This window comes from Berghia stephanieae, chromosome 8 (genome assembly GCF_034508935.2).
Source record: "Berghia stephanieae isolate SIO BIC M18660-M18661 chromosome 8, UCSD_Bste_1.3, whole genome shotgun sequence".
Taxonomy (NCBI): domain Eukaryota; kingdom Metazoa; phylum Mollusca; class Gastropoda; order Nudibranchia; family Aeolidiidae; genus Berghia; species Berghia stephanieae.
In genome coordinates this window covers 647,981-674,514 of record NC_088367.1, presented here as the reverse complement: position 1 = coordinate 674,514, position 26,534 = coordinate 647,981, and the positions used below count along the sequence as shown (strand labels likewise).

Below are 26,534 nucleotides of genomic sequence, written 5' to 3'. Positions count from 1 at the left end.
CAATTATTAATATCTATTTTGTTCGCAAATCTAAAAAAAAGTAAAATAAAAGATAATTAATACGAAAATGACATCGTGAACTCTTAAGAATGGAAATTAATTTCGGTGCCCTTCTTTCATCCTCCCACTCCACACTTCCCTTTTATAAACTTTGTTGTCATCGTTGGCTTCCTTGGGATTCTGTTGTATGGATATAAACCATTTTCCTGGACAGTGAACCAAACTAAGATGAACAACGTCCCAGTTTTTATTGATTTAGCTGTTCCACATCAAGTATGTTTAGAGCATCAAATAGTTTTTCTTTATTTGCTCACAGAAACGTATGACCAGCTGTTTACCGGCTCAATGACCCATTTTCGATAGTCTCTTAATTCTACACATTTAAAGTCATTGATTGTCATTGTCATTGCCATTGATATATTTGTAAGGTAGTTATATATTTTTTCAGAAAGATAAATTTATCACAATTTTTTACATAGACAAATAGGCCTTTAAAAAACATTAAATTTGATCATAGTGTCTATTCACAACCGGCCAACCGGTGTTGGCAACAGTAGAAAGTAGAAGAATTTTTAAGGCTGATTAGACTGTCGTGTCAGACATACCAATAAAGAAAAATGATTATTGGCAGACACCTGTAAATAGTTGATGATTTACCTACTGGCATAAGAGTAAGAGGAAATAAATGAGAGAGAGTAGTGATGCCAAAACTCCGGTCTGGAGCAAAAAATTCCGGGCTCCGGGCAACTTCCGTCAAATTCCGGTGAGGGCAATTTGTTCCAAGGATATCCCCCCCCCCCCTTTCCAACTACCACATCATCATCATTGCCACTAGTATTACAACCATCATCTCACTACCACTACTACTGCAACCACCACCACATCATCATCAGTACCACAACTACTACTACAACCACCACCACCACATCATCATCATCTCTACCACTACCACAACTACCATCACCATTACAATCACCACCACCACATCATCACTACCACTACTACTACAACCACCCTCACCACATCATCATCACTACTACTACTACACCACCACCGCCACATCATCATCACTACCACCACAACCATCATTACTACCACTACTACCACAACCACCATCACCACATCATCATCACTACCACTACTACCACAACCACCATCACCACATCATCATCACTACCACTACTACCACAACCACCAGCTTCACATCATCACTACGACTACAACCATAACTACCACATCATCATCACGACCTCTACAACCACCACCACCACCACATCATGACTACCACTACTACTGCAACCACATCATCGTCACTGCAACTACCACTACTACTACAACCACCACCATCCACCACATCATCACTACCACTACTACTACAATACCACTACCACTACATTATCACTACCACTACTACTACAATACCACCACCACAACATCATCATCACTACCATTTGTACTACAACCACCATCACCACCACATCATCATCACTACCATTTGTACTACAACCACCACCACCACCACATTATCATCACTACCATTTGTACTACAACCACCATCACCACCACATCATCATCACTACCATTTGTACTACAACCACCATCACCACATCATCTCGCTCCCCTCACCAGAAACACAAAACTTGAATGAAATATCGGACATCAAAACTTGTTCATTTTCGAATTGGATTTATGTAATTTCTGCCTTCGAGAGGATTCCGGCTTGTGTGTGTACTTGAGATATCTAGTTGAGATTAGTTAGATACTTATCAGATTGGAGTGAACAACAAGATACAGTGATACAGTACAGCTAAGACTTAGATAGATCTGGTCATTTAACAAGTAAGAAGATGAGCTTAAACAGCAGTAGTAGGAAAGGTAGATCTGGCAGTGCCAGTACTAGTAGTGGCAGTAGTAGGAAAGAAAGCCCTGCACCGATGGGTACAAATAAGGCAAAAGCAAAAGCTGAGACTGAGACTTGCGGAAAATGTGAATATGTATGCAAAGAGATTGAGAAATGCTTACAGTGCGAGCTCTGTGACCAGTGGTTTCATACTTTGTGTGAAAAGATAGATGATGACACCTATCAACTGTTGAAGAAAGACTCAGAAAAAGAATGTCCGCTGCTGCATTACTACTGCTCTAAGTCCTGCAACAAAGTGGCCTCAAAGTTCTTGGGCAATTTCATGCAGCTTGAAAAGGAAGTAGATAAACTCAGGAAAAAAGTAGAAGACGTAGATAAAAGTGTGAATATCATTCAAAAAGGTGAATTCACAGAGGAGATGATAGAAATAGTGAAATCAACAGCAAAGGATGAGATAGAGGCCTACCCTATGTCTGAGGCGAGTGAGATTAAGGAGAGACTCAAGAGAAGTACAGAAGAAAAGTCAGATAGAGTAAGACAAGATATAAATGAAATGAGGAAAATCAATGAAACTGAGGAGAAGAAGCAGGCAATGGTGAAAAAGAACCTGGAACTAGAAGAGGAGAGAAATGAAAGGGCTAAGAGGGTGAAAAATGTAATTATGTATGGCATACCAGAAGCTAAAGATGGCGACAACAAGGAAGATATAAGAAAAGCCCAAATGGTACTCAAAGAGTTGCAGGTTCATGGAAACAAAGACAGCCTCAACCCTATAGAGCAAGTGATCAGATTGGGCAGAAGAGAAGATAGACCAAGACCCATGAAAATAAGTCTGATGTCAACGGATCAGCGTAACACTGCTCTTAGGAACAGCAAACAGTTGAAAGACCATAAACGGGAATGCTTACAAAAGGTGTATATTGGAGCAGACCAAACAATTATGCAAAGAGAGCAGGCCAAGGAGTTAAGAGAGGAGCTGAAGAGAAGACGAGAAGCAGGGGAAGATGTAGTCATATATAAGAAAAGGGTCATTTTCAGGGAGAAGTTTAGTGAACAAATAAGAAAGAGAGACAGCGATGTTGGAGGAAATGACTGGGATTGGGATGAGGAATGACTATATTGGAAACGTGTCAGTCCAATTGCCCAAAATGTTTCTGAGCAAGGACTCGAAGACAACAAGAAAATTCAAAAAAGAGAAGTACCAGTAAATGATAAGGAGGGGCAGCACGTGAATATGAAAAATACCCTGAAGTTCATGTACACGAACGCAGACAGTGTGATGAATAAGAGAGAGGAGCTAAAGGCTATGGCAGAAGAAGAAGATCCAGATGTAATAGCAATAACAGAAGCTAAGCCAAAGAATGCAACAACACACCCAACCATAGCAGAGTTAGGTATTGAGGGATACACTATAATAGCTAGCAGAGATTTTGAAACTTCCGGCAGAGGAGTATACTTATTGGTGAGAGAGAACCTCAAGGTTAACCCCATAGAGGAACTCACAGATCACGACTTTAGGGAGAGCGCTTGGTGCTCGATTGGAGTAACTGGACAAAGTCAGATACTAGTAGGAGTGATTTATCGGAGCCCAAATAGCACAGGAGAAAATAATGAGAGAATGTTGGAGATGATAAGGAGAGCATCACAAAAAAAGCATTCAGAGATAATTATTATGGGAGACTTCAACATGCCGGAACTGGAGTGGAAAGGGATGGACGAACCAAAAGAGGGAAGCCTGGAGGAAAGTTTCATAGAAACCATTGAAGATTGCTACCTACAACAGATAATAAAAGAACCCACGAGACAGAGAAAAAACCAAAAGCCCAACGTATTGGACTTGATATTGATGGAGGAAGAAAATGACATAATCGACTTAAGACTGAGCCACCCACTGGGAAAAAGCGACCACGCGACCATATTCCTAAAACTGAGGGCGACATCAGAGACTGTAGATGAAAAACTGACACTCAGATATAGGAAGGCTGATCTAGAGAGTATGAAAGAGGAACTGGGGCATATAAAATGGGAGGAAATACTAATCGAGGACACCGTAGGAAACAACTGGAGTAGATTTACCAGAGTACTTAACCAATGCTTCGAGAAAAACATCCCGAAAAGCAGAGGGAACCGGGTTGGGAGAAGAAATCAACCTTGGATGACGCAGGAAGTGAGAGGGGCATTACGGAAGAAGAAGGCAGTAAATAGAAGATACTCTAGAAGCAAAAAGGAAGAGGATTGGGACAAATACAAAAGAGTGAGAAACGCAACTACTAAAATAGTCCGACAAGCGCATCAAAAGTATGAGAACAAGATAGCAGAGGAAACGAAAGAAAATCCTAAAGTATTCTGGAGTTATGTAAACAGTAAAATGAAGACAAGACAGGGAACCTGTGACATAAAAAAAGAAGATGGCACTTGGGCATCTGAAGATGAAGACAAGGCAGAGGTGCTAAATCTCTTCTTTGCAAGTGTCTTTACAGTGGAGAACCAGAAAAACTTGCCAGATATTGCTAAAACAAGTAATATAGATACTACACAATGGCCGATTACTGAAGAGAGAGTAATGAAGAGACTACAAAACCTAAAGGAGAGTAAATCACCTGGACCTGACAAACTTCATCCTTACATCCTAAAAAACTTAGCAGAGCAGCTAGTAGAACCCCTAACCAAGATATTTAACCAGTCGATGAAAGAAGGAAGACTACCAAGGGAATGGAAAGAAGCTAACATCACAGCCATATTCAAGAAGGGAGACAGAAAAAATCCAGAAAACTACAGACCAGTGAGCCTGACATCTGTCGTCTGCAAGCTCATGGAACAGCTGATTAGAGAAGAAATGGTTGATCATATGACCAAGAACAAACTATTCAGCAAAGATCAACATGGTTTCATGGCGGGAAGGTCTACAGTAACAAACCTACTTGAAACAATGGATGACTGGACGAGAGACCTGGAATTAGGCAACAATTTAGATGTCATATACCTCGACTTCAGAAAGGCATTTGACAAAGTTCCACACTGGCGCCTAATCAGGAAATTGGAACAGTATCAAATTAATGATCAGACAGTCAAATGGGTCCGAGATTTCCTCAAAGATAGAAGACAAAAAGTGATAGTGAATGGAACAGCATCAACAGAGAGACTGGTAACAAGTGGAGTTCCACAAGGAAGTGTACTGGGACCAGTTCTCTTCCTGATTTATATCAATGACTTGCCAGACAATCTATCATCTAAATGTAAAATCTTTGCCGATGATACTAAGCTCTATGGAGTAGCTAATACAGAAGAAGAAAGAAACACCTTACAACAAGATTTGAAAAAGCTTGAAGAATGGTCCGAAATATGGCAGATGGAGTTCAATGTAGATAAATGTGCAGTTCTTCACCTAGGAAAAAACAACAGAGAAGCAAACTATATAATGAAAGAAAAACCCCTGCAGAAATCCAATGGGGAAAAAGACCTAGGAGTATTTATTGATAGGAAGCTAAACTTCAAGAAGCAAATTAAAGATGTTCAATCTAAGGCTAGTAAAACACTCGGAATAGTGAAAAGAAATTTCAAGAATCTGAAAACAAAACACATGACTACCATCTACAAGACTATGGTTAGATCAAAGCTGGAATATGCTAACTGCATATGGTATCCGAAGTTTGAGGGAGACAAAGACTGTTTGGAAAGAGTGCAAAGGAGAGCAACAAAACTTATCACACACCTGAAAGACAAAACATACTGTGAGAGATTGAAAGAATTAAATCTCCCGACCTTAGATTACAGGAGAAGAAGGGGAGATATGATCCAAACATATAAAATAGTAAAGGGAATAGACAGGGTAGAGGCAGGATTCCTTAAACCAAACAAGAACATTCAGACACGAGGAAACAGCAAGAAACTGAAAAAAGAACGTTTTAAAACAAATGAAAGAAGGAACTTTTTTTCATCTAGAATTGTAAATAACTGGAATAAACTACAAGAAACCACAGTATCAGCAAAAAATTTGAATAAATTCAAAGCAGAGTTGGAGATAAGCAACACCCTAGGAAACAAGTTCAATTATAAAAATTGGTCCAATCATTAATAGATGAGGAGGAGCGAAGGAGACTACACCAAGTCTAAAAGCTCTATACAGAGGTATCCAGGTATCCAGGTATCACTACCATTTGTACTACAACCACCAGCACCACCACATCATCATCACTCCACCACTACTACAACCACCACCACATCATCATCACTACTACTACAAGCACCACCACCACCTCATCTTCATCACTACCACCACTACTACTACAACCACCACCACCACATCATCATCACTACTACTACTACATCACCACAACCACATCGTCATCACTACTATTACTACTACTACTACTACTACTACTACTACTACTACTACTACTACTACTACTACTACTACTACTACAATAACAACAACCACTACATCATCATCATTACCACTACTAATACAACCACCAGCACCACATCATCACGACCAGTACTACTACAACCACCACAACCACATCATCACTACCACTACAACCACCACCACATCATTATTACTACTACTACTACTACAACCACCACCACATCATCACTACCACATCATTATTACCACTACTACTACTACCACTACATCATCACTACCACTACTACTACAACCACCACCACATCATTATCATCACGACCACAACTACTGCAACCACTATACCCCCACCACATCATCATCACTACCACTACTACTTCAACCACCACCACCATATCATCATCACTACCACTAACAACAACCACTGCTCACATCTTCATCATCTCTACCATTATTACTACAACCAATAGCAACACATCATCATCACTACCACCAGTACTACAATCTCTACCATTAGGTTTTGACGCTTTACTTCATTTAAAATAAGGAAACTTTGGGATTATATTTGGCAATGTGTTTATGTATCATAATATAATTCTAATGAGTTATCTGTTTAGAACTATACAATATGTAAACACAATACCATTCCAATTCCTTTTTCTTGTGTGCGGAAATTCCTCTTTCGGCATTGAAACTCCTACGAGTGGTGTCTGAAACTCCTGTGAGCGAAATTTAAAGTTGGCGTCTCTGGAGACAGGAAGAAATTGTAGGGTGTGTGTGTGTGTTACACTGTGTGTGAGAGAGAAAATGAGAGTATTAATATTATTATTGTCCACATCACATCACTACCACTACTACTACAACCACCAACATCACATCATTGTCATTTCGTTATTATTATTATTATTATTATTATTATTATTATTATTATTATAATATTATTATTTTCAACTTTCTTACAGACAGTGGAACTGAGGGTTTTTCTCAAATCGCTTGGAGCTGAGATCTCAGAAGAAAATGCAGAATCTGGTTTATCAACAGATTTGAAAAACATAATCGAGGCAAGCAAATTTTGCTGGAATTTAAACAATGATGCAGGTGTGTATTGTCAAATATTGTTGCTTTGTATAAAATCAGGCAAAAGCAGATTGGTTTAATAATAGTAGCAAATCAACAAAAAATATTGATTAAATTTTAATTTATATCCAGTAGACATCTTTAGTTAATTCGAAGGACTGTACATCAACTTTCTCAAGCATTTTATCTCCTTAGCGCCAACTTTGGTAGGTAAGATACTAGGTTGCCAATTATCCATATATTTATGGAATTCAGTATATTATAAACCCTCTGTATATTTTCCAATCCCTTGCTAAAAAGAGAAAAAAGTCAGTACATAATGTCTTTTTAACGGAGTTCAGCACTCAGAAAGAGGTTATTCAATGCATCAGTGCTGATGGTTTTCCTCGGATCCGCAGAAATCTGTGATTTTTGTATCAGAGACGGAATTTCCTCCTTTAAAAAATGACATTATCCTCAATCAAATTTTATGGATTTGAGAGATTTGATGTGTGGTGGAACAAACTTGTGCAGTTTCCCCACTATTCAGAAGATAGCTAGAGTAGTTTATCATCTCAATGGCTCTAAAAGTGGGGGTTAGTGAACTAAATATATGTTGAAAGAAAATCATTCGTAATTTTCCTCCTTTTTCCCTTTTTGTCACCATCACCACTGATGCATTTTTGTAAAAGTTCAGTAAATTCTTGCCTCCTGAATGGGCAACCCTGAAGATGATTAATTTGTTGAACAGATTTATGATGGTGCATTTATTAAAAATATCTTCCTACTAGTTTGTATTCTTGTTTCAGTGTAGATTTCCTTATCATTTTCATGCCACATAGGCTTTGAATTCTAATTGAGTTTAGCTTTGACTCTTGATAAGAATTGTTTTTGTATCTGATATTGATAAAAGGATTATCTACTTATTATTCGTACCAGAGGTTGAAATGGTGTTCAACGGGATTATATCCCTACTGCTGGTAGTCCCTGTGCAAGAAGCTGAGAGTGTTGTCCTTTTGTTCTGTGAGAAGGTTGGAAAGTTGCCGGAAGGTGACAGCAGAGCTGCTTTACGCATCAGAATGTGAGAAGACAGTTTTAAACTTAAACAACTTGAATTAGAATTCATATTGTAATTCATAAATACACATTGTTCACTATCATAATCATTTGTAGTTCATTGATAAGAATGGCTTTGGCTTTCGTTATTTACACATAAATCATTGACTAAATCTTGACAAATGCTTATTATACACGACCCATCATCAAATATTTTAGATACATCAATATTTGTTTTAATGTCACTGTGATCAGGTTTATTTTAAAAATACATTGATTTATTTTTTAAAAATTTAATCTTTTCAGGTTGTGTAACTTGTTTTATGGCCTTGAAGAATCTGCAAGTCTGCGTTATGTGGTATTGTGCAGTATGGTGCGCTTAGCTGGTCAGAATAATCTTTTAAATATGGTGCCCATTGATCTTGACAAGGTAAAAGCTTGTGTTTTTGTTTTTTAGTTTTTCTTGTCTTCATTGAAGAAAATAATGACCACTAATCTCAGATATAGGAATAGACCAAATGTCAGCATAATTCGGTTTCAAAACAGTGATGTAGAGTTTATGGTTTTATGCCAATAGTATTATGTTAAGATTGTGGTGTTATGACAAACTCATGGATGCAAGATTTCCAGATTAACCCAGATTTCCAGCTTTTTGAAATGAATTTTAATATATTTCCTGCATTTAGATCACTTCAATATAATACCATTTTGAGGCAATAGGTCACATTTAAAAATAACTTTCAGGCTTTTTATATTTGTTGGAAATGGATCTCAAGCTTTTTTGGTCTGACCTACTTGCACCCGTGCAAACTCAAAATCAATTTTTTTAATATGATGGTTAACATTTTGTTGTTTTGAACAGATCAAGAAATGGATTGCTCTGTGGAAAATCAGTGCTGCCAAGATCCAAGTTTTGTACAGAGCACTGCACGATGCTTTGATAGCTTGCAATATGAGGTGAGTCTTATTTTGAGCTTAATTATAAGTTATGTGGATATTGACCATTTCGATGTGTTAGAGCCGCTGGTAGATAATGCAGGATACAATGAAAATATATTTCAACTGTAGTTGTTGTCATTGTTTACTCTTTGTTGTTGTTCACAAATACATGGCAATCTGAAAGAACTATTCTACACAAAACCAAAAAGAATCACTTCCCTTTTAATGGGTTCTTGGCCAAAACTCAAATGTGTTATTTTTTAAATTATTTTTTTTTATTTAAAAAAAATTGTTTTTGTTGCTTTTAATCCAAAACTATGGCCGTTTAATTAACTTTGACTTGTGTTTCACCTGCCTTTTAGGGAAATTGCGACGAAAGTCATGATTGAGCTATTGGGAACTTACACAGTGGAGAATGCATCACAGGCCAGAGATGATGCTCACAAATGTATTGTTACCTGCCTGGGAGACCCCAACACTTTCCTCATGGACCATCTCCTGTCTCTCAAACCTGTCAAATTTTTAGAAGGCGAACTTATCCACGATGTAAGTGATTTTTGGGTTTTATTATTTTCCAGTTTATATCATTGATTCTCCTCAGGTTGTCCCAATCCTTGCCCATTTAGTAACTACTTTACCAACACATTAAAATTAAGATTTCAAATGGAGTTGGCCATTTATTTATACATCGGTGTAGATGGTTTTCCTCAGATCCGCGGAAATCCGTGATTTTTGTGTCAGATGAGGTATTTCCTCTTTTTAAAATAATTACATGTCCCACAATCAAATGTACTGGTAGTAAAATACTTGATGTGTGATGGAACACAAAGGTATAGTTTCCCACTCTCCATAAGTTAGCTAGAGTATCAATGATAGTTTGTCATCTCAGTTGCTCTATAAGTGGGGTTGAAGGCAATTAAAATAGGGCCTAAAAAACGATTGTTTAAACTTTTCCTCCTTTTTCACTTTTTGTCACCATCAGCACTACATTTTAAAGTGGTTGGTTTTGTTTTTTTTTCTAGAAAATTCTAATTTAAAAAAAAATTACAACAAATTTTCAACTTTTACAGAAATTAAGGATTTGACTTAGTCCTTTGGAAATTGTTGGAATCTTTTCTGAAGAAACATCTGCTGGCACCCCTGCCTCCCTCCTCCACATTGTGTATTTATTAAGTGGCAGGATGCTGGGGATCAGAACATTTTTGAGTAATCAAGTAACAACCTGCAACCGTGAACAGTTTTAAAACTGTCTTTATGAAACATGCAGATTTTAGTATGTTGATTTTTGTTTTTTCAAATCACTTTTGATAATTGCAATTAGATGCAAAAAGTTCAGGAAATTTTAATAGGTCCAAGTGGCATCCCCTATTAATTACATAGTCCTAATCTATCAATCTCAATTATTCTCAAACTCCTTTTGTTTCTCTCCTGTCCATTTTCATCCCATCTCTGCTCTTTCACTGCATGTAGTGTAGTTGCTTTATCTCTCCATGCTTTTGTGTTATTTTCAATTTTTTATTTAAGTTTGCACCATATTGAATTTGTGTTCTTTATCTTATAGAAAAACTTCAGAGAAACCTTAATTCTCTTTACCTTTTATTTTTTTCAGTTACTCACAATCTTCGTATCAGGGAAGCTTAGTCAATACATGCAGTTCTATAAAAACAACACAGACTTCATCACTTCACTAGGTGGGTAAGACGTGAAAGGATGAAAATATTTCTTTTGAGAATGCATTTTGCTTAGTTTTGATGGTGTCAGGAAATCTTTGAGATTAGATAAGTTCAGGTAATTTTTCTCACCAAAACCAGCTGGTAAGAACCAGAAAATAATATCTCCCTCATAAATTACTTTTTAAGCTTATTTGGGGGGGGGGGGGGGGGGGGGGGGTTTACAAGTAATTTGAAAGGTTCTAATTTATGCAGCAGTTGAGTAGCTAAGTGTTTAATGTTTTGTAGAGAAGCTACTTTCCTATAGACTGACATCCTATCCAAAAGTTGACAAGAAATTGCAACTGGCCACTGAAGGCTACATTAACTGAGATTAACTCTGTTTGAGCATTATGACTCAATTGAAGGTTTCTAAGGCACCCTCTCTAACTATATAATTGTGATAGAGGAGATTTTGAGGAAAACACAGAATGACCTATCTTTGAACTAACTGGTCATGTGTGTTTAGATCACATGACTTGATGCCAAATAACAGGATTATTGTTAGTCTGTTGATTTGGTGACACGGGTAGGGGAGCAACTAATTTGCATATATTGATTTTCATGGCACAGGTAAAATAATTATTTTTTTCCTTATAAAGAGTTGAATGGCACTTGTAACCAGAGGTCACTTTAACATCTATATACGAGATATGATACATTTGATTTTAAAGACTGTTTTCATTTACTTGTAAAATATAGGCCCGTCACATCAAGAGAACATGCGCAAGATGCGTCTGTTGACCTTTATGCAAATGTGCGAGAACCACAAGGAGATGGACTTTGGACTCATTCAGGATGAACTCATGCTGGAGAAGGACCAGGTTGAGGAGTTTATCATTGACGGTGAGTGCTGATTACTGATTGTGCTACTTGTACAATAGGAATTCTGTTACTGTTTCAAATGCATCCATGGCACTGGTCCCAACTACTTGTCATCTCTTCTTTCTATCCATGATCCGAATCGCTATCTCCGCTCATCTACTTGAACCGTTTGATTCCTAAGTCACAGGATTATGCTTTTTAGACTAGTAAATAAAAACAAGGAACAGAACAGGCTCTAAATCTAGATTATATCACATGATAGTCCAAACATACCTACACCACATATGAATAAAATCATGTGGTAGTGGCGTAGTTAAAACTACGCACTACCACATTATTTCATTCATCTGAGGTGCTTCATTCATTCTGTCTTGTTGATAAAGGGGAAACCTGAAACGTTCATTTGATCTGTTTTTGTAATTAGATTGAAGCTTGCAATCAATTTCACATTATTATTTATTTCTTCGAGCTTCCAGCAGCAACATTTTACATTACCTTTAGATAATAGGATGTCAATCACGTCTATCACAAAGTAATATAAAAACTAAAAACCAAACAAAAGTTAACCATTAAAAAGAAGAGAAAAAAATGTACGTAATAGCAGCTATCCATTAATTAATTCATTTATGTTTATCGGCAACATCATTCGACGGAAACCGCACTTGTTAGGGTTGTTAATGATCTCCTCTCTGTTATAGACAATGGTTCATGTTCTTTGCTGAATTTGCTTGACCTATCGTCTGCTTTTGATACTATTGATCACAATCTTCTTCTCAAACGTCTTGAAATTACTTATGGCGTGTCTGGTGCAGCGCTTGATTGGTTTAGGTCATATTTGTTTAATCGTAAACAGATTATTACGGTGGATGAATATAGATCGGAGGAAATCTTTCTTGATTGTGGGGTTCCCCAGGGTTCAGTACTTGGACCCGTTCTTTTGTTTTGTACGTTGGCCCTCTGTCTAAAATCATCAGAAGTTTTGGTCTGTCTTACCATCAATACGCTGATGATACGCAATTGTACTGCGTTTCCAATATGAGAAATTTACAAGAAGTATCAGCCAATAGTAAAAATTGTATCCAAAGTGTTAAGAAATGGATGAATGAGAACAGACTGAAACTGAACGATGATAAGACGGAGGTGCTGTACGTGGGGAACAGGAAGTGGAAAAGTGAAACAGATTTGAAGTTGGGGGATGCCTCTATTCAAATTGTTGACAAAGTGAAAAACCTTGGCACATTCTTAGACTCTGGACTGTCGATGGAGCATCAGGTTAATAATTTGGTTAGATCTCTCTTTTTCCAACTAAAAAAGATTGCTTCCATTAGACGGTTCATATCTGAGGATGTGACCAAGCACCTGGTTGTGTCCCTCGTACTATCGAAATTGGATTATTGTAATGCTCTGTTGTTTGGCGTTTCGCAATACAATCTGAAACGTCTTCAGATTGTCCAAAACAGCGCTGCCAGACTAGTATTTATGAAGCGTAGGTGCGACTCTGCCGGACCTCTACTTCATGACCTGCATTGGCTGCCTGTTGAGAAAAGAATTAAATTCAAAGCTTGTGTTTTAGTGTATCGTTGTCTTGAAGGTACTGCCCCTTCCTACCTTTCAGAACTAATTGAAAGATATTCAAAACCCCGCCCCTTACGTTCGGCCAGTGATTCCACAAAACTAGTTGTCCCTCGAATTCGGAAAAATGCTGGAATGAGATCCTTTTCTCATTTCGGACCCTCTATTTGGAACGCCTTACCGCAGAGCATTCGTGAAAAAGAATCTTTGTCTATTTTTAAACGTTCGCTTAAAACATATTTGTTTCGATTTTAGTAGATGGTATGAGAAGCAAGATAGGTTTGGTTTGTGTTGTGTGTTGTGTTGTGTGTGTGTGTGTGCTTGTGTGTGTGAATGAGTATGTTTCAGCCAAAGTAATTTGTAATTTAAGCGCTTAGAGTCTGGTGTCTCGGAGTTATAGCGCTATATAAGTTTTCAGCATTATTATTATTATTATTAGTTTATCACTTTCCCTCTTTTATTTATTTACCTTCTCTCTTTGCTTGTCTTTAACAGTTCTCAAAACCAAGACTGTGCGTGCCCGTATTGACCAAATTCAAGAGAAAGTGATCGTTAGCTCAACCACATTCAGGACGTTTAACAAACACCATTGGCAGGTAAAGTCGTGTCCCTGTGTTTCCTTTCTTTTTATGGGCTTCTGTATTTTTCACAAACTGTCCAAAAAAAAAAAAAGCTTTGAGATTTCAGTTTTCAATAAAGTCTTATTGTGGTGATATGTGTGACTCAGCGATTAACGATTAACGTATCCCGTCTTGCCACAAAAGTCAAGCAATGGTAAGTGTGATCAGTGATTGGATGGTTGGCAGTTATGGAAAATCTAGCCCAGACATTGTGTTCTTGGGTACGGTAAGGCACTTTATTGACATGCCCCACTCAACTGAGGTGTGAATGGGTACCAGACTATAGACGGTGACGGATATTGTAAGAGTGTTAGTGCAAAAAGGTGTCTGGTACTGTATTAAATGGAAATATGGTTCCATATGGTCTGCTTTGGGAATAAATGAAAGATTATTAAAGGTAGTTGTAATGTCTACTGTGAAAACTACGAATTTTCCCAGGCCAGTTGATACAGACTTGCCATTTTTAAAGATTTAATCTGTACATGACGATATGCCGAAAGCTTGTTGTTGTGACGTTTGCCACAAAAATACTACTCCAGTGTTAAATTATTTGGAAAAAACTAAGAAAAAAAATTCTTTCATCTGTTTCTCTGGATTAAATAAGAAAACACACACAAACCCCAATGTTCTACAGTGAAAATGATAGTAGTTTTAGCTTTTTTTTATAGTGGAGTAAGTTGAGGCTCCGTCCATACTTTTTTAAAAAACCTTTGAGAAATTATTTCTGCTATTCTTGTGGAGCTATATTGCCAGTTTTTGGTTTATTTTACATTATTTAACTGGTTGGAAACGGACAAAAACTATTTTTTTCCTTTAAAAAAATTTTTTTTTTTACGGATAGCTTATTATTGTATTATTTTTGTGACAACATTGCAAAAACGATTTATTGGTACAGCGCCACTATACATATTTCCATTTTGTTTTTTGTTTTTTAAACAACCAAATTGGTCCAAATTCAGATTTGTTTTTCCCTCAGTTTTGGATTTTGTGCCCAAAATGTTTGTTGAAAATAGTGCTGGTGGCAGATCTATTGTGTTGGAATATCTCATGAATATTCCAAACTTTGAAAATTCTTGGAAATCGTAACTGATTTGATTTCATTGTCTAATATCAATTTAAACTAATAAGCGATACAGATGTCAACCACCACCAATCTCGTCCACTCCATAAATCTCTTTGCGGGTGGTTGGATGGGAGCATCACCCTTGAATCATATACCTATGATGTTCGCATGGGTGTACGATCCGATAGTGATGTTGTTTCTTCTTCTCTTTACTAGCCTATCCTGCTTCTTTGGTTTGTGATTGTATTTTTGACAGGGGATATTTTTTTTTTCTGTAAATCTTCTGCCTGTTTGTTCTTGGTTATTTATAATTTAGCTTATGATATCTTTAGGTTATGATTTTGATTTACATTTGTACTATTTTTGTTAGATTGCTTGTTTTTTTTTTGTTTCAGCGGTCTCTTATATAACCTCAATTGTGTTGGAAGAGACCTAAAGCAACAAACAAAAAAAAAAAAAAAAAAAACATAAATCTCTTTGTTTACATCCGACTCTTTTGTATCTCTCCAGGTAATCAAACAACATCTGGTCAGCTGGCAGAACAACCTCGCCAACTTGGATGCCAACTTCAAAAATGTTCAAATGATTCAATCTCAAGTTCAACAAAATTAATTTAATAAAACAGTATTTTAAAAAGAAGCCAATCTGATTTGTTTACATCTCTTTTCACCGGTTCTGCAAATGTCCCCCTTCCGTTTTGTTTCCCCTCTTTTTGCCTTTTTTCTTCTTTTGAGTGTCAGAAAGAACAGAAAGGCATGGTAACATAGATTTCCAACCCCTTGATGTTGTGTCATTGGGTTTTGGGTGCTTAGACTTTCCATAGTGGGATGGCTAGGTCATTCTTGCTGAGTCTTCTGTACACCTATATTATATATTATGTTTTCCTCTGCCATGTTTTTTTCTTGGCATTACACTTTTTGTCTTAACCCCGACTGGAGTCCTTAGCCAAGAGAGTAACCGTCAAATTTAAGATATATATTTTTTCCCTTGTTTATCATCTTTATATTGTTTGTTATTGATATCATTGTTTTGTTAGTATTTGGAGTGTCTCTCTTTGTGGGGGGACCCAGAGTTTTTTTTTTGGGTGAGACTTTCAATAGATTGCCCTTGGTATCTCCTTGTGTAATCTATATGAGTCTTTGTTATACTTTTATTTTTTTGGTGTGATTTTATGTGTATCTACAATCCTTTGTCTATCCCATTCTTCCTTATAAAAATCTAACAAAACAATTTGTGTTTTTATATAGTGCAATATCCACTAAATGTTCTCACAGCGCTTTACAAAGAACAGTAACATGTAGAACGAGACTTGACACCTGTTGGGTGATATTACAATTTTTTCCGACAGAGACAACTCTGTTAATGGCTAGGTACTCGTTTTACACCTGAGTACTGGGGAAATTTGTCTCTAGGGTCTATTCTAAGGGAAGACTGGAATCAGCCGCAAATTGAGCTAGGGCGAGGTGACTTGCTCAAGGCCACAGTGGCGGGTGATGAAACTTGATACCTTTCAGGTATGAAGCAAAGACTACTGCTGAGCCACACTGCCCCTTATCACAAAGTAATTTCCATCAGATTTTCGACTCGGTTACCCAATTACTGCTGAGTGGATAGAGAGGGGAGGGTGGGGTCAAAAGAAAACTAAACTGTGCCCAGTACAGATACTAGTCCCTTTACTTTGTGAAGCAAGTGCTTTCTCAAATCAATAGACTGAAGGGACCAATTTGCTGGATGAGCAACAGAAAGAAAATAAAATTTTCTCCAGAGAGTAGTTTAGCTGCTTCACAAACCTTGCATCATATATGCTTCTCAACTCATTCTCATTGCCAACTTAAGAACATGTGAAAGCGTGTTATTACACGGGTGCAGCAAATCATGAGTGCTGATTGTTTGTTTTACGAAGGACAGGACGTACAAATAGATATAATATTAGGTTAATCAGTGCCAATGAAAAATGAGAGGATCATATATTGGCAAACAAATAATTGGTTGTTTATCAGCATTTCATTTGTCTTATGAAAAGGGAAAAAGTGAAAAAGTCACTTGGAGCTCTATCAGAACTTTTAGGGAGAGTGTTCTACAACTTAAAAAAAATTTACTCTTTCAATGTGATCATGTGTTTGTGTGAACATTCTCTGACTCTGTATTCAATAGGCACATACCTTTCTGTACCCCAGGATTTCTTAAACGATATTATATTTAACATGAAAATATGATACATGTACCACCACTCTGACACCAGAATATGAATTACACAGGGTATGTATCCGGTAATCCGGAAGAAAGGGTTTACACTTCCAATGAAATAGGAACCAGTTTTTTTGACATCACACTTTTCATCCCTACTCGTTTGAAACTTGACAAAAACTGTATTTTCTTATGTTGAAACGCAATATGCTTTCACTTTCACTTTCGATTCAAATTAAAAAGTAACAAAACGAGTATGACAAATAATAATCACACGAGATGGACGTAGAAGGTATTTTTTTACAATGTTTATTTCACTCTTACGTCATCAGTTATTTTATCATTTGTATTATACTAATCATAAGTAACATGTCACACGTTTAATGTACAAAACTATCTTTAACAAATAATAAAAACAACCCCATTCATAACCTTTTTTTGTTTGTTTTTGTTTGTTGCTTTAGGTCTCTTCCAACACAATTGAGGTTATATGAGAGACCGCTGAAACAAAAAAACAAGCAATCTAACAAAAATAGTACAAATGTAAATCAAAATCATAACCTAAAGATATCATAAGCTAAATTATAAATAACCAAGAACAAACAGGCAGAAGATTTACAGAAAAAAAAATATCCCTGTCAAAATACAATCACAAACCAAAGAAGCAGGATAGGCTAGTAAAGAGAAGAAGAAACGACATCACTATCGGATCGTACACCCATGCGAACATCATAGGTATATGATTCAAGGGTGATGCTCCCATCCAACCACCCGCTCATTCATAACCTACTACATTAATTACAAAAATGAATATAATAACAGCTTCAAAACAATACAAAACAATACAATACATGTATACCAAACACGAAACGTTACGGGCTCAAAACCCTTCTTCAGCAAACCGCCTCCCCACCCCAATGATTATTATAAATACATTGGTAAAAAAAAAAAAAAAAAGAATTTTTTGTAATATATTTATGTTTTCATTGTTTTGTTTTTTTTTTGTTGTGGTTGGCTGAAGAAGGGTTTTGAGTCTGTAACGTTTTGTGTTTGGCATTTTGTTCTTTTTTGAAGCTGTTATTATATTCATATTTGGTTTATTACTTTTTACAGTCCACAGCTTGTAGCAGTTTAGTATTGCATTAATTACATAGCATGATAATCATGATAAATGCTGCAGATACAAAATGTTGCACAATGATAACAAAACTGATTGTTTTTGATAGACACAATCACACATGGCTGAGATTTAATGGGGCTTTGCTTCATTATGTGTTTTAGAACTTTCATCCCACTCGCGTTAGGTCGTTTTAGTACTCGTAAAAAGGGAGGAGATTCATCTTTCTACTATCATTATCAGTAGTATGGATCTAGATTATAATTGTGCTTTAATGCCTCAAGAATAATTAAAAATATATAGGAAGCATTCCCACAATTAACTTTATTTTTATTTTTTTTCAATTAGTAAATCCAAGAGAAATCCTTTCATGCATCTAGTCTCAGACAACCTAACACTTCCACAAGATAAATGTCCAGAATCTTAGGTAAGAGGGACACAGACAAATTTTTACTAAGTGTCAATAAACTAAAAATAAATAAACATAACAATGAAAACTTCATCAAAGACTGTTCCATCTTAACAAAGGATCCTGGACTAGGCAAAACCAGTCTTGTCTGGGGAGAAGTGAACATAGAAACAAAGCCACATAGATAAAAGGTACAGGAGAAACCCTTTAACAGTTGGATTCTCATTAACTGCCTGCCACACCAAATCAAAATAAACGTGTTTTCTGATTGTTTTTCCTTTAGGTAATAAAGAGTTTTGATTGCAAGGACCGTAAAATAATCAATAAAAAATTGCAATATAAAACTTAACATTTCGGAACAATGCGATTCCATTAAAAAATTTTAACAATTTTAAAATGCAGTTATCTAAAAACAAAATATATGAAAAGCCAAATAAAAATATACTGGCATATAACAAAACAAAATCAAACCACAGCAGAATCATCCAACAAAATAAAAACAATAACATCAACAAGAAAGTGTAAATAAACGTGTATATCGTTGTCTAAACATAACTATGATGTATATCATTGTCTAAAACATAACTATGATGTATATCGTTGTATAAAACATAACTATGATGTTTTTTTAAAAACTGAAAAAATATACCACAGATCATCAACGTGTATGACAACATATGTAAAAAACTAAACGTCAGTATAACAATAACAAAATAGAAAGAAAATAAAACATCACATAAATAAAATCAGGTAAAAGTAATTAACAGATTGATATATCAACATACTTTTCACAAACAGCAGCATGAGTTTCTGATCAGAGGCAACGAAATTGTAATCATTATTTCAAACCAAGCTGTTCACAGGCTGATCAAGTGAGAAGAACAATTTCAGCAGCCACCGACAACACAAAATCAACAATGACAAAAGAAAATTCAGTGACAATACGAGGGATGCAGGGAGAGGGAGAATGCTATTCATAAAAGAGGCCACCCTATTTTGTCAAAATTGCTGCTTCTCGTTTTGCAGACAATCGGTTCTTACGTCCAGTTTAAGCTTAGCTAAAACGGAAAATTCATGCTGTTGGATAGTAGCCCAACAGGCCTTAGAACGCTTATAAAAGGGAATGAAAATGTTTTACATTCTTGAAAATACAGAAGGGACACAGACACAAGTTTCCAATTCAGATTAATAAACGGATTGTTGGTAGTGCTTTTATAAATGTCCAGTCTTGCTTAATTTACAACCACTAACAACAACAAAAATCCCACCCCAAGAAAAATAAAGTAATTCTTTTCAGTCAAATAAAGTAATTCTTTTCAGTCATCATGAAGCCAATGGAACTATAATTTATCCTATTTCCTGTTGCATTAGTTAGGATGCAAATCTATCACAAACTATTTTCTGTCCGATTTAAGAGGCACCACTACCCAATTTACTAATGGGACAACAGTGAAGTCAAACAAAAAATGGAAAGAAAAAACATTGACTGAACCTGGGATTAATACCATCCAACATTAGCCCACAAATTGAGTGCTTTACCAAATGAACAATTGGGAACTCCTTCCAAAAAGAAAGAAACTGATATTGTCTTTCTCAAAAAATACCTAAACCAAGATTTTGCAAAGTCAAATGTCTCGTTTCACAACAGGACAAAAAGTAACATTTCAAGGAAAGGTAGTTTTATCGTTTTGCAACGATCACCACAAAGTATTGCTGTTTCTTTCTTTTTTTTTTTTTTTTTAAAGTCAGCAGTTTGAGGAAGGAAGGGGGAGGGGATAGGGGTCCTAGCAGCTAGGTACACATCTGTCAAATGAAAGTTCCACCCAGACACCAAACACTGTCGCTGCAAAAATCAGGATAACATTCAATCATTAAATATGTATTAACAAAACAAAACAAAAAAAAACAACATAACAACACAGTGATTTAAAATAAAATAATTTTAAAGAGAGAAAAAAGGTAAATAAATCTATTTTTTTCCTCTCTGCCAAGGTCACATTTATAGCTGGATAAAAAACAAATAGTCTTAACATAACACTTATAGAAAGTCAGAAGGAAGAGAACATTAGCCATACGGGTATGAAAAGACAGCACCTTTTTCAAAGCCTCACCCTACTTCTAAGAAAACTAAGTCAATCTAGTTCTTGAAAGTAAAGTATAAAAATGCATTTACTGAATCATTATGGCTTTTGGCTCATCAGCTCATATAAAAATTATCTCATTTTGTAAAAAAAATATAATTATATATATATATATATATATAAACGTATATATATATATAAACGTATATATATATATAAACGTATATCATTTGTATATATACAGTCCAATTTAAATTCGTCACGCTAGCTGCAACAACAGAAATCGTTTGAGGCGGTTGTAGTTGTAATCAACTAACATGTGCAAGCATCAGAGCCGTCCAGATGACAGGATACCATATAGGCAACAAAGTCTGATCCACTTATTGTTGATCATTATTATTATTATTATTATTATTATTATTATTATTATTACTATTATTATTACTATTATTATTATGTTTATTATCATTACCATTATTTTTATCAATTATTGAGAAAGGGAGGTGAGATTTGGGGAACTGGAAGACAGTTTTTCAGAATCCTATCAGCTTCTTATTGGGGTACTTTCAAGTTCTGAGCGTAATTTCGTATATTGTTTGTTTTAAAGGGTTGTTAGAAAACACTAAACAGGGTATAGAAGACACAATAAGTGACCTCCCACCCCTGCCCATATAGGAGGAAACAAAAAAAAAAAAACTCACCCAGAATTTCGTATATATATATATATATACATGTCTGAAGTCAGTATATTTTTTGTTGCATGCTAATGCTAGCAGATTGATCAACTTTTTGGTTGCAAGTAGATGAAGATAACAAACAACCATACAAAAAAAAAAAAAAACAAAAAAAAACATTTCATGACGAACAGTTGGTCAAATCTGTTAATTAGGTACAAATTAGTGTGAAAAAAAAAGAAAAAAAAAAAGATGAATAGAAGGAGACTTGGAGACGGAGAGGGATTTAAGCAAAATTTGTTAAGTAGTAGGACCTGTGAATTCATCAAGGAGAGGGGGATTGGCCGACACTTATTGGACTGTATAATATAATCATGAAGTGAAGATGCATAAAAATCCACGACCATAGTAAATGCAAATTATATAATATATCAATTCATAAATCTCAATTCATCAGACATCCATCGGCTATTTCTAATACTTATCAAATTGTCACGATATTAATTCCAACAGCATAATAAGAATAATTAGTCGCATCAACAAATAGAATAAATTCCTATCATTAATATTCTGATGCCCCGTACAATTCTATCATCAACTGTACAATATGTACAACAGAAACAAAATTACATCCAAGTCGCAAACATACTTGTAGTAATGTTTTAAATTATGAATATCCTATCAGCTCATTCCATTTCTTTGGTCAAACTACAGGCCATACTTACTTTACAAGAAAATAAAATGATGAATAATAATAATAATTAAAAAAAAAAAATTACAAGCCATTTACTCAGTTTTAAACTTTGAAAATTTTTAAAAATTATTGTCAAACTTCTCTCATTAAGCATCGAATAGACTGGAGCAATGACAATGATGATGATAATGACAACAATGATGATGATGATGATGATGATAATGACAATGATGATGATGATATTGGATATAAAATTTTTGTCAAAATTACTCAACTTGTTCAGATCTTTCTCTCCTCACTCAAAACCTATTTATCAATATCAAACACAATCAAAATTTACGATGATAAATATTGTACAGAAAGCTTGGGATACAGAGAATCTAGTATTCCAATGTTACTTTGTTGACCAGGCCTGCAAACATCAAACATTTACAGGGCAAAAGAAATCAAACCTAGCACTCTATATATTCATAATATCAAATGAGTTTTCACGCTCCACAAAGTCATAACAACATTCATTAAGTATATCAAATACATAATATAAATATACAAAATCGAATTCATGCCATCTATCTCAGCACAGACCTGCCGACTTGAACATTTAAAATTCGTAATTTTTAGGAGATAAAAATTGTAATCACTATAGTAAACTTAAAAAATCAACAATCTACTCTCACAACGAACAAAAATAATCCTCAAAATGATGTAGTCATGGATTACATTTCATTTTTAACAGTGTTATGGCTTAAGAGATGCTATCTCACAAATAATCCTCAAAATTATTTGTACTGCATATACTTTCATTTTCAACGAGTGTTTAATGGTCTTTGATGAGATGCTAACAAAATATAATCCTCAAAATGAGTATCACCTGCACTACTTTCATTTCAACGAGTGTTAAGGGCTTAGAAGTCTAACAATAAATAATCCTCAAAATGATTAGTCTGGCAATCTACTTATCCATTTTCAACGATGTTATGCTTGAGATGCATTACAAAGATAATTCCTCAAATAAATGTAGTCTGGCATCTACTTTCATTTTCAACGAGTGTTAATGGCTTAGAGATGCTAACAAAAATAATCCTCAAAATGATGTAGTCTGGCATCTACTTTCATTTTCAACGAGTGTTAATGGCTTAGAGATGCTAAGAAAGGTCTGAAATTAGAGCCAAAATGTCGAAATTGTTATGAACTTTTCTTAACAGTAGGCAAGTCTGTCAGCATACAAATCAACATAATAACATGTTGAAAGCTGCAATTATAATTAATCAATCATCATAAAACAACTTTGTGCTAAGGCAATGGTTCATCATAGGACTATCATTATCGTTCAATCATAATTATCATTTTTATTAATATTATTATTATTATTCTCGTCAGAGGCTGTTAAGATCAAGAATGAAGGTTGCACACGACAGTTCTTATCAATGTCTCAGTCCTTACTGCCAATGTTAATCTTACCTACCAATACCGGTCATACTGGATAAGTGGCCCAAAAGCTGCAGTTTAGAAAACTAAAAATATTGAACAAAAATGAATGTCACAGCTTCATAATACAACAAAATACAAAACGCTGAATGTTTCAACACGATTGATTGAAATCGCAGTTCTACGAACAGGCAGGTCTGTTAGAATGGCAGACTTGACCATTATCACCATGGAAGCCTGGATAGTATTCTGCCGTAGTATGGAAAAACACGCACATAATATGAGGTGAATTTAGGCCAGCCTCTTTAAAATATTTTGAGTAATTTCAAAAGTCATTTTGTTCTTTTATTTTCCATGCATAACTATATTTTTGTACTCTGATGGGGTTTATAGTTATGCATGCAAAAAAAAAAACCCAAAAATATCTTTTGAAATTAACCAAAATATCTTCAATAAGCGGGCCTAAGGTCATCCCAATAGGCCATAGTTGGCCAGACAACTGGTCCTTGAAATATTGATTAAAATTACCCTCATCTTAACAAACCTGCTCTCTTCGATTTTGTTCGTTACTTTTTACATCAAACAAAAACGCATAGAGTGCTGGAATTTATCATTCCTCCTGCTATTCCATCTACATACACATTGGCAGAAACTGTCGTGATAGTTGTGGTTAGAGAATCAAGTAATAGTGAAGTAAGGGATATTGTGGTGGTGGAAATAGCGGTGATAGTTGAAATGACTGTAGTAGAAGTTGGTCACAGAAGCAGTAGTGGTAGTGGTACTGATTGCGGCCACAGCACTGATTTTGGTACAGTTGTCCTTACTTAACCACACATTGGTAAATTGCACATTCTGATTTTAAAAATAAGCATTTCTTTTTTTCTTTTAAAATACAAATCTTAAGATATAATACCTGAGTAAACACTTTACATATACATATCCTAGATTGAATGAAATAGAACTATAAACATTTACTTCAGACATTACCATGGACTCACCATGTTCAATGTCCCTCTTAGTCCTTTGTGTATTCCCCTGGTGAGCTATACAGATCAACATTTCCATTTCTTCATACAGGACTAACCCCTTCTTGAGCATCTTTTATTTTTATTTTATTTTTTGTATTCAATCGATATTATAATAATTTTCAGGTACTCACTTACACCTGAGTCAACTGTATACTTCACCCAGGGACAAAACACCATGACCAAATATTTACGATCAATCTCATCGTTGTATATGCCCAACATCGCTTCCTTTCATTACAAGCTGAGACACTGTTTACGAGTCTATACTCAAGAATTAAAGTGTATCATTATTCTGAACAGAGGACTTGTTGACAATGGGATACAAGTCACTCGCATATATCGATGAACACTTTGTTAATAGGTTTATTGGTAGTCATAAATAAGAATTTTACACCCTTTACTTAAGGTCCTCCCAATATTTTAAAAAAAAAAAAAGTGCAGGAGACCATGTTTTCACACAACTGGGAGAATTGGGGAAAGAAAAAAAACCCAGCCTGACTCGAGCCTTTCGTTATTCTAAGAGAGCAAATTTTAAATTTTCAGCTTATTGTATCCGATATTCGATTGAACAAGGGCAACTATAATGGTGGTAGTGTAGTGGTAATAATAGTAGTTGTAGTAATAGTAATTGTAGAAATAATAATAGTAGTAGTATCAGTAGTAGTAGTATATAGTAGTAGTATGTAGTAGTAGTAGTAGTAGTAGTAGTAGTAGTAATAAGTAGTAGTAGTAGTAGTAGTAGTAGTAGTAGTAGTAGTAGTAGATAGTAGTAGTAGTAGTAGTAGTAGTAGTAGTAGTAGTAGTAGTAGTAGTAGTAGTAATAGTAGTAGTGGTAGTTGTTGTAGTAATAGAAGTAGTAGTAACAGCAGCAGTTGTTGATGCAGTCATAGTTCTTGTTAAAGTAGTAGTTATACAACAATTGTTTTCAGCTAAGAGCTCCCCAAAAACCCGCAATATTAGCATTATCTCATCCATGGGTTATATTATATTATATATCCTATATCACCATTAACGTAATTTCAAAACGGCCAACTTTACGTAAAGCTAAAACCGAACACCCTAACATGCACGACTGTCACGAGCCAAAATGGCGGTTTGTTTTGGAATATAATCAAATATAATCTAGATTTAGAGATATGCTCTCTATTTGTCTGTTCCAAAAAATCATAACCCTGAGACATGCCAGGGTCATTTCCTTACATATAAACAGTCCAATAGTCTTTTAACACTACCAACTGAGCTATTGGGACCCCTGACTGTGTCATAATATGTACCAAAAGAAAAAAAAATGTCTTTTAGCTTTTATATCAAGTTGCTTGTGAAATTTTCCTACAAAAATTGCATCAAAGTTGATATCTTTTTAAACCGTCCCTACAGCTTGATTTCTGAGTATTTGCGACAACTAAGGTAAATTTGCCTTAAAGGGAAACTTTGCCTCTTTAATTTTGGACCAATCAGAGCATACTTAGTTTTGTGGCAATTATTTCCTTTGATGAAAAGTCACGTCTATTTTTTTTTTTTAATTGGGAAAATAAACGCAACAAGGCTGGTATGATTGAAAATGCTCCAAATTCACAGAGGCAATGTTCCCTTTAACCCTCTCCTTACCAACCATAGGAAAATTGTCACATTCGTTACGATCCAACCAGCACTTTTATCATTCAGATTTCTTTTGTAAATCACACAATTTAAAGAAAAATGTTTTATTATAGCCATAAAAACGTGCCACTGTGGTGTAGAGTTAATTTTGCTGATCAATATTATGCATAAAATGTAATTGTCGATTTTCTGTTTGAGTAAGAAAATAATATTTTTGTGTTGGGTGGGTGTGAAATTATGGCGGAAAATTCTG

At 35.4% G+C, this 26,534-nt stretch overlaps 1 protein-coding gene and 1 long non-coding RNA gene across 2 annotated transcripts; one reads left to right on the top strand and one right to left on the bottom strand.

Annotated features, from left to right (window-relative positions):
• The first annotated feature begins 126 nt into the window (after positions 1 to 126).
• Positions 127 to 15,703, top strand: LOC144977988 (eukaryotic translation initiation factor 3 subunit M-like). Its single transcript, XM_078923394.1, has 10 exons — positions 127 to 273; positions 7,187 to 7,322; positions 8,220 to 8,361; positions 8,643 to 8,766; positions 9,199 to 9,293; positions 9,638 to 9,821; positions 10,885 to 10,966; positions 11,687 to 11,830; positions 13,877 to 13,977; positions 15,575 to 15,703. Exons 1-10 carry the CDS (start codon positions 229 to 231, stop codon positions 15,674 to 15,676), a joined length of 1,155 nt encoding a protein of 384 aa, XP_078779520.1. The 5' UTR covers positions 127 to 228; the 3' UTR covers positions 15,677 to 15,703.
• A 1,841-nt stretch (positions 15,704 to 17,544) lies between these two features.
• On the bottom strand, positions 17,545 to 25,345 carry LOC144977981 (uncharacterized). Its single transcript, XR_013646445.1, has 2 exons — positions 18,038 to 25,345; positions 17,545 to 17,683 (listed from the first exon to the last, which is right to left on the bottom strand). It is a non-coding gene; the product is annotated as an uncharacterized LOC144977981 (long non-coding RNA).
• Positions 25,346 to 26,534: the final 1,189 nt, after the last annotated feature.